General features: G+C 39.9%; 1 protein-coding gene across 1 annotated transcript in view; it reads left to right on the top strand.

Moving 5' to 3' along the window:
* The window catches only part of SMPD3 (sphingomyelin phosphodiesterase 3), a 42248-nt gene that overhangs the window by 15981 nt on the left and 13578 nt on the right, over positions 1 to 12689 (top strand). Inside the window, exons 2-3 of the mRNA XM_026068738.1 lie at positions 3210 to 3285; positions 12161 to 12316. Coding sequence (XP_025924523.1) covers positions 3210 to 3285; positions 12161 to 12316 — 232 coding nt within the window. The remainder of the gene's footprint in view (positions 1 to 3209; positions 3286 to 12160; positions 12317 to 12689) is intronic.

Here is a 12689-nt window from a genome sequence, read left to right as displayed (position 1 = left end):
GATTCCATCTGCTTTAGGCAATACAAGGACGGTAAGAAGCACATTCTTGCTGTAAGACAGAAAACTCTGTGCAGTGTTGTCTTTTCAGCATGGTTATGGTAGATGGCATTGCAAGATGTACAACGTGCGTGTTTTCTCTCCTCAGCAGCAGGCATTGCAAATTTGTAAATTGGTGGAGACTTACAATATACAGTTTTTGGTGTTGAAGTGAAAATCTCATTTTGAGTTATGTAAGCTTGGAAAATATAATTCATGTATTCACCTGCTTGCCTTAGATAGTAGAGGATTTAAATTAATGGTGTCTCACTTTTCTATTGGAACTGCATATGCTGCATAAGAAAGCAGAGAGGACACTCTGTAAATTCACTTATGACACTGTAATACATTCAGCCTGAGGCAGCCTGAGGGTGGAAGCAAGAGGCCCTTAGCCAGGCTCCTGCAGCAGTCAGTAACAGCCATCCGGCAGGTCGTCAAACCCTTTGAGCCTTTGCTAGCAATCTTGTGAGCTCAGGAGGATCCTCTGGCTTGGGGTAGATCGGCAAGTGATGCGCGTATTTTCTCTGTCTTCCTCTCCCTTCAGCCTCCCTGTTAACTGTATGGGAACAGCAATAGGAACACCATCAATATCCATCTGGAAAACTGTCTAAAAGAGGGCTGAACAGACGGAGTGCAGAGTAACACAAGATGGTTACTACATAGTCCTTCTAGCTGGAACAAAAAATGAAAGTTAACAAGGCACTGCTGAGTACAAATGACTTCTAAATTCACTTACTGCAGAGCCTCCTTTCCAGTTTTAAAATGAATCAGATGTTTCTTGGATAGCTGAAAAACAAGAAAACCAACCAAACTGGCAGAATTCTGTCTGTATAAAATGCAGTCTTGCTTTTTATTTAAAGGTGTCGGGTGAAATTTGAGCCTAGCTTCATGAAGCAGAGTCATACAAGAGTCATCAGCACATCTGTGGTTTTGTTTTCTGAGCCCTAGATAAAACTCTCCTCCGTGGGCATTTCCTTAGTAGTCTGTGCAGCATGTTACTGTAACGTTGTCAACAAGAAAACCAGGCACTCAAACCAGTTTCCTGCCTCAATCATTTAAGACCAACTACTGGTCCTCAAATCACTGGGGATTTTGATTTCAGGGAGTATATCTTTTAGTACGTTAATTTCTGTATTGAATTCTAAACCTTTCGCACTTCTCAAGTGATGTTTTGTGGTACATTTCTTTTAGCTTCCATCTCTTCTGAGGGGCATGTATTCCCTTGCAGACAGCTGGCAGAACTTAAGTAGAAAACTGCTCTAGGAAGATTGCAAACCTCGCATATCCCTGTCTCCTCTGTGGTAACAGGATGATGTAATGTGCTCACGCTGCATGTATCCTCCGCTGAGTGTTATTTAGATTTACTGTTGGTGACAATTTCCCAACTTAAGTGGGATTCAACTGATCTTAGCCATCTAAAAGTGAGGTGTCTGGTCTCAGGTAGGTGTCTTGGCTCTTTTTATAGTCAGTGGAGAAAAATGGGCCCTTCTCAAGGACAAATCATCACACTGCTATACCGGTTTTTATTTTAGAGGGGTGAATCACTGTCTGTAAAGGTCTGTCTTATATTGATTATGGAGGAACTAAAAGGACTCAAGTTGGAACATGGGAAATTCCAGTGAGAGACTCTAATTAAGTAAGAGGTGATCAAATATTGCAACAGGGGCCTAGAGAGGTTGTGAAATCTCCATCCTTGTAGATAATACAAAATTTGACTAGACAAGGTCCTGAGCAACCTGATCTAATTGGACCTGTCTTGAGCAGGGGTTTAGACTAGGTGACCTCTAGAGGTCCTTTTCAACTTTATTCTGTGGTGCTCAGACTCACTTAGATCGTGTGCCTTACGTTAGAGACATGGGGGTCAGTTCTACCCTAAATGTGCTTGTGTTTAATGTCCTTGCAGTAGTAGGGAGATTGCATCACCCTGCCAAAAACTTCCCAGGTACTTTGGTGGGAGGCGTGCAGAATGACGACGGGATGGACGCTTCCCGTCAGGGGGATGTGCCACGTGTTCCCACCTTGGTTTACAGTACTGGGCTCAGTCTATGTTTCTGTAATAGAAAATGCTTCTGCAAGAACAAACTAAAAACAATCTTTATACCTCCCTGACCATGATCATAAAATATGAGGGACGTGGTCATCTTAATAATTGGGGGGGGGGTACGGTTCCCTTTTTTTCCTTTTTTTTTTTTTTTAATTTTTAGTTCATCACCATTGCTATGCAGCTGCATAAGACCTTAACTGCCAAAAGCTTAAATAAAATCAAAACCCTAAAGCAGAATTTGATTCTAATTTGCTTTTGTGTCCACCAGCAAATCTGTTCTGAAAAGGCAACAGTGAGGCATTATACTACATCGTGTTTATAGCAGCATGTGTAGACATTCAAGTGTGATTCTCAATGGGCTTCCCTGGAAGCCCTGCCTCTTCTGTGCCATCCATAAGAGCAGGGGGCGCATGTCGTATTTTAATCTGGATGACAGACATGGAGGCTGCTGCTGTGAAATCATGCAGCTGAAGATCATAAACACTTCACTGGCATGCAGCAAAAATCCCTAACACCTCTTCTGAATAATTTAAAACCTCTATCAAAATCCAAAACCTGCAAGGGAATAGAGTAAACATCGTCAAAACCAATATTCATTGCATGTTTTTCTGTTTTTTGCTTTTGTTTTTTTCCCCCCAGAGTCGCTTGGCATTTTTTTCTTCTGCATTATAGTCTTACACAGAAACCTAGAATTAGACTGCTCAAAATACTAGCATCATGTGGCACTTCAGCATGGGTCTGTAATCTTGCATATGAACAAGAAGAGCTGGGATGAAAAAAGGGTGCAAAACAACTGGGGACAGACAACCAGTGGGACTGGGAGGAGCAAGAGAGTCAAATTTGTGTGTGTTACAGTTCAACATGGAACCTTTGAAGTTACAGTTCAACGTGGAATCTTTGAAGTAGTGGTGATCAGGAAGGAGTTAGCGTATTAACAAGCCCATGGGACCCCGGTAAGCCAAAGCGTGGTGACAGGGTGTCTCTTGAGTTGTGTGTTTAAAACGGAGCTAGGTGGAAAGAATGGCCCAAAAGGCCAAAACGGTGCCCAAAGGCTGCACAGTAGGGGTTGACAGTGGAGTTGTATGAGCTCTCCTATTAATGACCTTTTTATTTCTTCCTTCCCTTCCAGGTGCAAGTGGGAAGTACACCTCAGGACCAAAGAATTGTGGGATACATTTCCTGTACTCACTTGCAAGCTATTGCAGGTATTGTCCTGATTTGCTTCTTTTCACTTTTTCTAAGTCTCTGCTGGGGCTCCTGTGCCCACGTAGCAAGCGTTGCTCCTCCCGTATTGCTGACAAAGTGCAGGGTGTGCTGCAAATAGCCATGAAATAGAAGGGCAAGAAGGGTAGGCAGATATATCACAATCTGCACTTTTTCAGTCTCACAGTAATTAAGCATTATAAGAAACAGGAAAAAAACTTTGAGAACTCTTCTTCCCTTTGGTCCCTCTTAACTAAATAGCGTTACTTTAGCAAATACACTACTACCATCATTAGTCATATCCTAAAAGAATAAATGTCAACAGCATTTATCAACCCATACTATGAATGTCACCACATAATCTAAAATGTCTCTGTATGTAACTAGGGAATTATCAGAAGAAACAAGTTGGGACAGTTTTTCCATTAGAAATCAGTGGCAGAAATAAGCCCAAATTATCTGACCTGCCAATTTCATACCTAAATTCTTAGCAAGTTAATATGCTCATTTAAAATTTTTGTTGGTCATGTTTTAAAAATAGTTCCACTATTGTATTTACTACAGCATGAAGCAGCACATGCTCTGTATGCTTTATTTCATGACATAATATTTTCCAAAATGCCTTTAAACAAGCTAAATAAAATACAAAAAACTCTTAGAAAAGTCTGGAAGATTTTGTTTTGTTTTAAATTTTCACTGAATTATCTTTAAAAAGAATGCAGAAATATTCCCTAATAGCACATTTCTGTGTCTGTGAGATGTGTGGATTCCACCACTTACCACAATAAGGCTGGAATACCATATTAGCTCTCTATCTGTCAGGTTGTGGCTAGGCCTGTTCCTCCTCAAATATCTTAGGAACTTTTATGACCTTGTTTTTATGATAGTATCTCAACACTTAGCTCTCCTTTTAACATTAGTCCTCAGAACGAGACTGAGTGAAGAAGGCCACTATAGAAGAGTAGCCTTATCTCCATTTTACAGACCAGGTCTGGGAAGGTAGGGAAGGGAAAAGTTAGTAACATAGTGGTTTCATTTTATTTTATTTCATTTTTCAATGTTCTCATGCACACATGAGAACACTGACTCAAGGAATTTTTCCATTTTAGCTGCTGGCCTGAGCACTCATTAATTAAAATTGACAAATAGTTGAAATTTGTATGCATGTGTATGGAAAATTTTCCATACATCTCCTCTCTCTTTTGTATCAGAAGTATCAGTTCTAGACTTTCAGTAGATGTTTTAATAAAGTAAAAGGCAAACCTACAAACCTTTACTTCTGTATAAGATCAGAATTTAATTTAGACAGAGGTGTGTATACCTTTAGTATTACTTGTGGCTATGATTCTTGTGTTCACGATAGCTGGAGCCCAGAATATAGCCCTCGTAGACTGCTTGAAGACAGCATGAACGCTGCAGGCTAAGGCAAGACAGAAACGTATTATAAATGTTAGAACTTTGAGCCTGGGCTCCACAGCATGTCGAGGTTAACCCAGGCAGACAACTAGCATACGTGTTACTTTGTCAGTGCCTCAGTTACAGGGAGACAGACTTTGGAACAAAACTGCCAGTCCTTCAAGTACATTAGAGAGACTGGATAGTTTTAAAAAAGATTCATGGATTTTTCAGCTACATTTTAACAATGTAATATCCTATATTTTTAACTCTGGAATTATGCTAACGTACTGTGAGATGGCCATTGAGGAGCTGAGATTTGTTGCTGTTCTAGTTTAGGTTATAAACCTCTGGTTTTAGTCCTGTTCCTTTTTACTACCTAGTCATGTATTCTCAGCTAGTCTTTGATAACCACACTGTGAAGTACATAAAATATTAAGGAGGAAGGGAAATAATGTTCTATTCTCAAAGTCAGTCCAAAGCTTCTCCAAGGGTAAAACACAACCTTTCATTTTCCTACTTATATTCTTGCTTCACATTTTTAGGCTTCTCTAGTTCAAGCTACATTGAAATAGAGAAGACATGGACTTAAGAGTCTAAATGTGCTTTGATAAATCATATTAGTTTATGTAATGAAATGGAAAACTAAAGTTCATAACAGTTTGGCAGAGCTTTGCTTTCTGATTTGTATCATCTGATTCAAAACATTTCACACATTTTAAAAAATTGTCCAAAAAACAGTTCAACGATATAAAGATGTGGTAAAAACAAGCAGTTTCAAAGGTCAACTGTTTAAATCATCTTGTCACACGTGGCTGAGTGTAATTTGGCTCCCCTTCTAGGATGCACAAACTTGCACTTGATGGTTCTGTAATTACATGAACAGAGAAGGAAGGGATCCAACTGCTTATGGTCAACGAAGAACTGCTTCTGCAAGAGATGTGGTGGCTAAACACTGTTCTGAGCAGTTACTGTTTTTTTTAGAGCTGACATGCACCTTCAATAAAATTTTAGAATTAGATGTAAATTACCTGCTTAATTCTGCACCTATTATACAATGTTGCTATGAAGCAGCTCCTCGTTTCCACTGTGGAAATAGCTGCATTTCAGTGATAAATGAAGGGATCCTATAATGAGACTTGAATGTAATTATTTTCCAGGGGGGCGTTAAGTTTATATGGTTCCTTTATGTCTTTCAATTAGTCAGCGATTAATGTTCTGAGCAGGTTTTGCTGCCTGGAATCCATCTACCTCCCAAGTCCCTTTAAGTCATGCCTGTGAGAGACCCCCACAAAACCATCGAAAACGGAGTAAGCCTCAAGCTATTCCAGCCCAGGTCCAGACGACGTACCGTGCTGGACACTATCCCCTAAATGCCTTCATGGCTTTTGCTTTTCTTTTTTAAATGGCGGGTAAATCTCAGGTTGCACAAGGCCAAGGAGAGAGTGAGCAGAATTCAGCTCAGATTGAGAGGGCTCCCTCAGTGTTTGAAATCCTGACTGTGCCATTCAGGAATATCTCATGTTAAATATCCCCAGGCAGTGACTCTACATATGTTTCTGAAATAGCAAAGCTGGCTTCTCCACACCATGGCAGTCTGTCCTGCCCTTGCCCTGTCCTCAGCTGTGCTAACACAGCTGTTTTAGTGTTGCACTGGACTGGAGAGCTGATCTAGCTGAAAAGCAATCTGGCAGAACAAAAGGGGGGAGCCTTGGGGGGGCTTCTTTTTTTTTAGTCTATCCTGGCCCGTGGGAAGGTCTGTTTTAGAAATATGTGGTAGGGGTCTGCTTAAGCTGCTGCTGGATCCTTTCGTTGCGACTTGGAAGCCGTGTTTCTTTTTAACTAGGCCTTGCATCGTGCACTTTACATCCCTTTTCTGCTCATCTTACCCAGATTCCCCTGCCTATTTATCCCATAGCCCTTCTCAGTGCTGAGATCCCAGTTTTAAAAACTGCTGGATCTTTTCCTTTCCAGCCCCTGACTAGGCCTGTCAGCTGCTTTATTCAACAACGTTAGTGTTCCTTCTGTTAGCACCTTTCTTCCCTGTAGATAAACCAAACATCCTTCTCATTGTATAGTACCTACCTGCATTTCTAACTAAAGACAGGATTTGACTTGGGCTTTTCCAAACTGAATGAAAAGGGGCAGCTATGATGATCCTATCATGAACAAAGATGCAGTATTTATTGATGCTGGCTGAGGTTTCCCACACTACTACTCTTTCATCCTTCCGTGTAAAATCTGAAGCTGAAGGGAACTTGCAAAGAACTTGAATACGCTGATTGCAGGAACCAGTCACAACACAATTACTTGCATTTTTCCAGACCAGTTATTGAGGGGGAAAAAAGAAAAAAAGAGAAAAGAAACTGCAGAGCAGTTAGTACAAATCTGTATTCTCTGGTTAATCATTGGTGGCAGTCAATCAGATCAGTGAGTCTATCTGAACGCTTAATTGGAGCTGAAGGCTGGAGGAAAGAGACGGTGAACATTATAGTTGTGAGTTACTATCTACCTACAGTGAGCATTATAATTGGGAGTTACTACCTAGTTCCCTTTGCTTCATATTTACAGATGCTATTTCATGTCAGCAATAGGCAGTTTATGAAACGTCTGCTCCACTGATTGTTCTGGATTCAGGTTTGGCTTCTCTACTTAGGTGTCTGATTAGTTCAGTTATCTCCAAAGTTATTATCACTGGGACCTGGTAAAGTCTGAGCCTCACTAACTCTTTTGCTTCTAAATACACAGTGCCTGTTGTGTAGCTGCTGGAAGCTGGATAGCATTAGTTGAATAGTAATCTCAGGAAATAGTTACATTCCAGTTGCATTAAAGGATCCCTTCATCTGACACTGAAATGTAGCTCACTGCATTGCACATACTCCATTTAGTGTGCTGAAGTGTAACTGCTTCTGTGACCTCTAGTGGAGAGAGCCAGAGATGCCAGACTGTCACAGGTTCTATGCTTTTTCTACAAAGAAATAAAAATTGTCTGTTCCTAGAGCTTCGAGGTTCCTATTTTCCTCTAGTCCTGAGGTTATCCAGTGTACAGTGTGGCTACGACCAAAAGCTCAGGATTCTTGCCAAGTGAGATGTATGTCACTGTGTAGTCCAATAATGGCAATGCATGTTACAAGACACATTTCACAGTAACATGTTTTTTGTCTGTCTTTTGTTTTTCTCAAGAGTTTTCCCTTTCTGAGAATTTTACCTTTGTGTATTTCAGTTAAGTGGGTTTGCTGTGTTCTTCACACTGATCTGCTTTGGGTCGCTGCCCATGTTTCCTGTCCTCATAAGTAATTGCTCTATTACTGTATCACTCACCCTAGTGAAGGCATACTAGATACTTCACAGAAGACACAAACGAAATCTTGACAATTCAGGGATGGAAAGGCCCATCTTAGACATTTAAGCAATTCATATAATCAAGGCTTTGTGGGGAGCAAGATTCCTTACCATGTTCTTGCCAAAAGACACCAGGCTAAAAGTTGGGTCAAAAGGAAAGTACTGGCCTAAGGAGATGAGATAGGATAGAAAGATTCAGATGCTGCAGAAAGATCAGGGTCCAGTACGACCTTCACCGTAAATCTGAATGAGCTGCACCATGAATGAGGGAGCTGGGACTGTTCTGCCTCAAGACGAGAAGGCTCAGGGGGGGACCTTCTTGATGTGTATAAATACCTGAGGGGAGAGTGTAAGGAAGACGGAGGCAGACTATTCTCAGTGGTGCCCAGTGAAAAGATAAGAGGCAGTGGGCACAGACTGAAATACAAGGAATTCCATTTAAACATAAGAAAAAACCTTCTTCCTGTAAGGGTAATTGAAATCTGGAACAGGTTGCCTGGAGAAGTTGTGGAGTCTCCCTCCATGGAGATGTCCAGAACTCAACAGTCCTGGGCAACCTGCTCTAGGTGACCCTGCCTTGAGCAGGGAGGTTGGACTACATGATCTCTAGAGGCCCTTTCCAACCTCAGCCATTCTGTGATTCCATAATTTCGTCCGTATCTTTAGTTAAGCAGAATGCATATGTCGGTCATGCACACGTTTCGTGGTTAGTGTCCCCTGCTCCAGGCTGTAATTTATTCCACGTGACCTATTTCTTGTGCTTTTGTCTAGCTACATCTTAAATGTGGAGTATATCAGTGTGTTTGCTAGCAGCTTTTATTAACATGTGAAGTGCAGTTCTGCACTTTATTTGCACTGTGGTAGCAAGGGATGTTCCCAAGAATATATCAGACTGGATTTCTGTCAAGCTGTGTGATTTGGGTATTAGCTAAAATTGATGTATAGGTAACTAGAAACTGTAGATCAGGGAGTAGTTTCAAAAAGGACCTGTACTAGCTTGTATATTACAGCCCAAATGGTAAAGATTTTTCAGGAATAACTGATGAGTGGAAGAAAAAAATCAGATTATTTGCCAGTGGAATTAAATGTCTAAGGAGATGAGTCAGTGTCAGGATGTACTTAAAGCGCTCTCTCTCGCTGGTCATGTTCTTTTCAATATTTCATTTAATTATTGAGGATTGTATCAAGTCATGTTTAGTTGAACATTTCTGATGCACTTTGTATTTAACTGTTACTACCTCCCCTCCCCACCCCCCCGATATTCTTGAAAATCCAACCCTTCACAGGTTAAGAGTGGTAGGAAAGTGAAGTCGTAATCCCTGAACCTTCTTTCTGTGCGCTAAGGCAGCTAGCGTGCCCCAGAGTTCACATTTTAAAAGTCTACAAAGAGTGCTGATGACAGCTCCAACGAGAGGAGTGACAAACAAGCGAGGAGGAAAAATCGGAAATTAGCCCATTAGACCCAGTGTGGCCTGTTTTAAGAATAAGATGGCTCAGAAGAAAGTGCTGCTGTCAGCCAGCCTGTTGTCAGGATCACCAGTCCTACCTTTGGGTTCTTGCATTCAAATCGTTACGCCTCCTTCTGCAGTTGCAAGATACTGTTAGTATTTACATTATTTCTTTGTTAATCATGTCAATATGAGATAAGCTGAATTCAACCAACAATCTTGTTTAGAAACATCCAGAATTTGAACTTTTGTTGTCTGTTCACTGGTCTATTAACTGGCACATAGCTCCCAGTATTATGATGCTGAATCCACAAGGATGTAGTTTTCTATCCTACTGTAGCATAAAACTAGCATTCAATTTGATTTTTTTTTTCTTTAATCTCCCAGTGAGGTATTAAATGAGGGAAGTTTTACTACTGCTGTCTCAAACTGGTCCCACTGGTGCGGGTAGATGATACTTTCAAGAAGTGCTTCATCCCTTTAAAATTATGTAAAGGATGCTTAAATAGTCTAGGTGAGTAAAAGCCTTTTAAGAAGTACCTGTCTGAAACTTTAACAACCTAAGTAGCATTGAAAATCTGCCTTCATAATCGGTAGGGTATAATCAGTAAACAATAACTCCCCTCTCCTCGTGCTTTATACAGAGATTAGAAGAAGAGAATATGCAATAACTTCTCTTTCCCTTTCTTTCCTGTAAAAAATCAGTACTTTGAAATAACAACTGACTTGCCATAAAAACTTATGAAGAAGCAAAGAAAGTATTTCTTATGTGCAGAGTTAAATATTCACCATCTCCATAGTAAGCGGCCACTGAAAGCAGCTTTAGACATACATACCTATGATGTTTTTGATTTATTTACACCTTTTTAATACCTATCACAAAGTAGTAAGTAAGGTTAATATAAAATTTTAGTCAGAATAAGTGATTTGGGGCTTGCTGCTTTCTCCTGATTGTGGTATGTAAAAACAAATCATTATTTTATTTTGAAGAAAAGTATTGTTGTTCTGACTTGACATTTATCATGCCAAATCTGAAACGAACAAAATTATAATTGTTCATTATTGTAGAGTGAAAACGGAGAAGAAAAGGAAAGGAAGGATGAAATAGTAAACAATTATTTCTAAAACGTGTCTCTGCTTCTTTCCCCTATATCAAGGTTTTTTGGTGGTTTTTTTTAAGCTCTCTTAGAATAATTATGGCAATTAATTTTTTCCTCAGACTTAATGTCACCTAATCTGCTTGAAATTAGGTATGTTTAGTTGCTGTAATTAAAGAGCTGTTTTATATGTCAGGTGACTTCACAAACTAAAAAATATTTAGTAACCAATCAATCTCAACCCTCTCATATTACTCTTACAAAAGTGGGGCACATCCTTAGCATCTGTGGCCCAGTATAACTTCCTGAAACAGGCAAAAGGGATCTGGTTTGTTCTTTCTGAAGTACTGCCTACTTAAATCTATATCGTATATATACCTTTAAAACTATGGAAATACTGCCAGTTTAGGCATTCTTACTTGAACATGAATATAACCCTTCCTCGTGTAGATTACTAAAGCATGAACAAGTTGAACAAGCAAGTTTTTCATTTTTACAAATTAGGAAGCAAAGAAAGAAAAGATCAAGCATTATACCCAAGAACATGCTGCCCAGTTTTGGCATAAGTAGGATTTTAACTCTGAACTCCTAATTATAAATCTATTGCAGACCTTCCTCCGCCTGTGGCCAAGAAGGTCACCATTTTGGTTGGCTGTCTGGGGCGCAGGTGACTTGTCTTTTTATTTCTTCAGAAGTGCCTAGTGTGATTCCAGAAGGAGATACTTAAATCATCAAAAAGCGTGATTCCTAATGAAGTTTAAAATTAACTATGCGCTATATACTTAGTATGCTATTATCCACACCATTGCTTAGCAACTAATATGACTATATTTTATTTCATTAGAGACATAAAATCTATAAATTATTCCAGATGTTTAAACAACTACAATGGAAGTTCACCCATCCGTATTAATTTTTCAACTGCTTGCTTTCAAAACTTTGACTTTTTTGCCAAAGCATTAACAAACACTTTTAATGACTTTATCTGCTCATTCTTTATCATGTATCCCATGGAAAAACACTGGTTAAAGCCACAGAACAAAAGACACTTTCATATGTGTATTGAAAGCTGGATTTTCACCTTGTTTTTTCTAAGTAAGTATTTTTAATATAGTTAATTCTATAAAGCAGATTCCTCCACATGCAGCTAAGGCCACACAAGGCTAACATACAACTTGCATGTCTTGTAAGGCTGACTTCAAGGGCTTAAAACAGTGCATTGGCCTTGTACAGGCTGTACTGCGGTGCATGTGCTAAGTGGTTTACAAAAAGGCAGGGGGCAGGGGGTAGTATTCCTTTAATTTTTTTGCCTGCATCTTCCCCATTAAGGGTTTACCTTTGACGGGTGAGGAAAGAGAAAATGAGATTGGAGTAGCTCTGTGATATTTTGATTTATGTCTTCCTACTTTGCTTTAATCTCTACATCCTCTGAATTAAACAGATGAGATTTGGACCCAGCTCTGCAGAGATATCTAGGATCAACAGGCAGAGCAATGGCCCCGGTGATTTTGCTGGATGCACACAGGCATACAGCATTCTGAGTACCAAACTCTCAAATGAAATCTTATTTCTTGGTATTTCTTTGTTTGCTGCAGGAGATACTACTGTTCGATGTGAGCAACTGGATATGCTTCAAGATTGGCTGTCTGAATTCAGAAAATCTACCTCCTCCTCCAGCACAGCCAATCCAGAGGAGCTGGTGGCTTTTGATGTCATCTGTGGAGATCTCAACTTCGATAACTGCTCCTCTGGTAAGACAAGCTATTCCTTTTCCTGGTATGAACCTACTCTGACAAGTAATGGAGAAGTTCTTGGGTTTTGCCTCTTGTGGGTTATAACAATATATTAAGCTGTGTCTGACTTTTGCAACCATACATAGGGAAAGACTTAATTGCTACCAAAGCCTTTAAAATAGGGACAAGGCTTGAGATGAGCCAGGGAGAGTAACTCACACTTACAAACTCTGCCTAGTTATTAAGCAGGCTGTATTTTAAGGCACAAAGGGCAATACTTTGTGACTTGCAGTAGTAAAAATAAAGAGGGATCCAGTGGTCTAGTTTCACTTGAGTTATTTAGATGTGCTCTGTGACACCTATTGTCTAGAATTTTAGTTACTAATAAAGG

The sequence above is a fragment of the Apteryx rowi genome, unplaced genomic scaffold (assembly GCF_003343035.1).
Source record: "Apteryx rowi isolate R43461 unplaced genomic scaffold, aptRow1 scaffold_28, whole genome shotgun sequence".
NCBI classification, from domain to species: Eukaryota; Metazoa; Chordata; class Aves; order Apterygiformes; family Apterygidae; genus Apteryx; species Apteryx rowi.
This window is presented reverse-complemented; position numbering and strand designations above follow the sequence as displayed.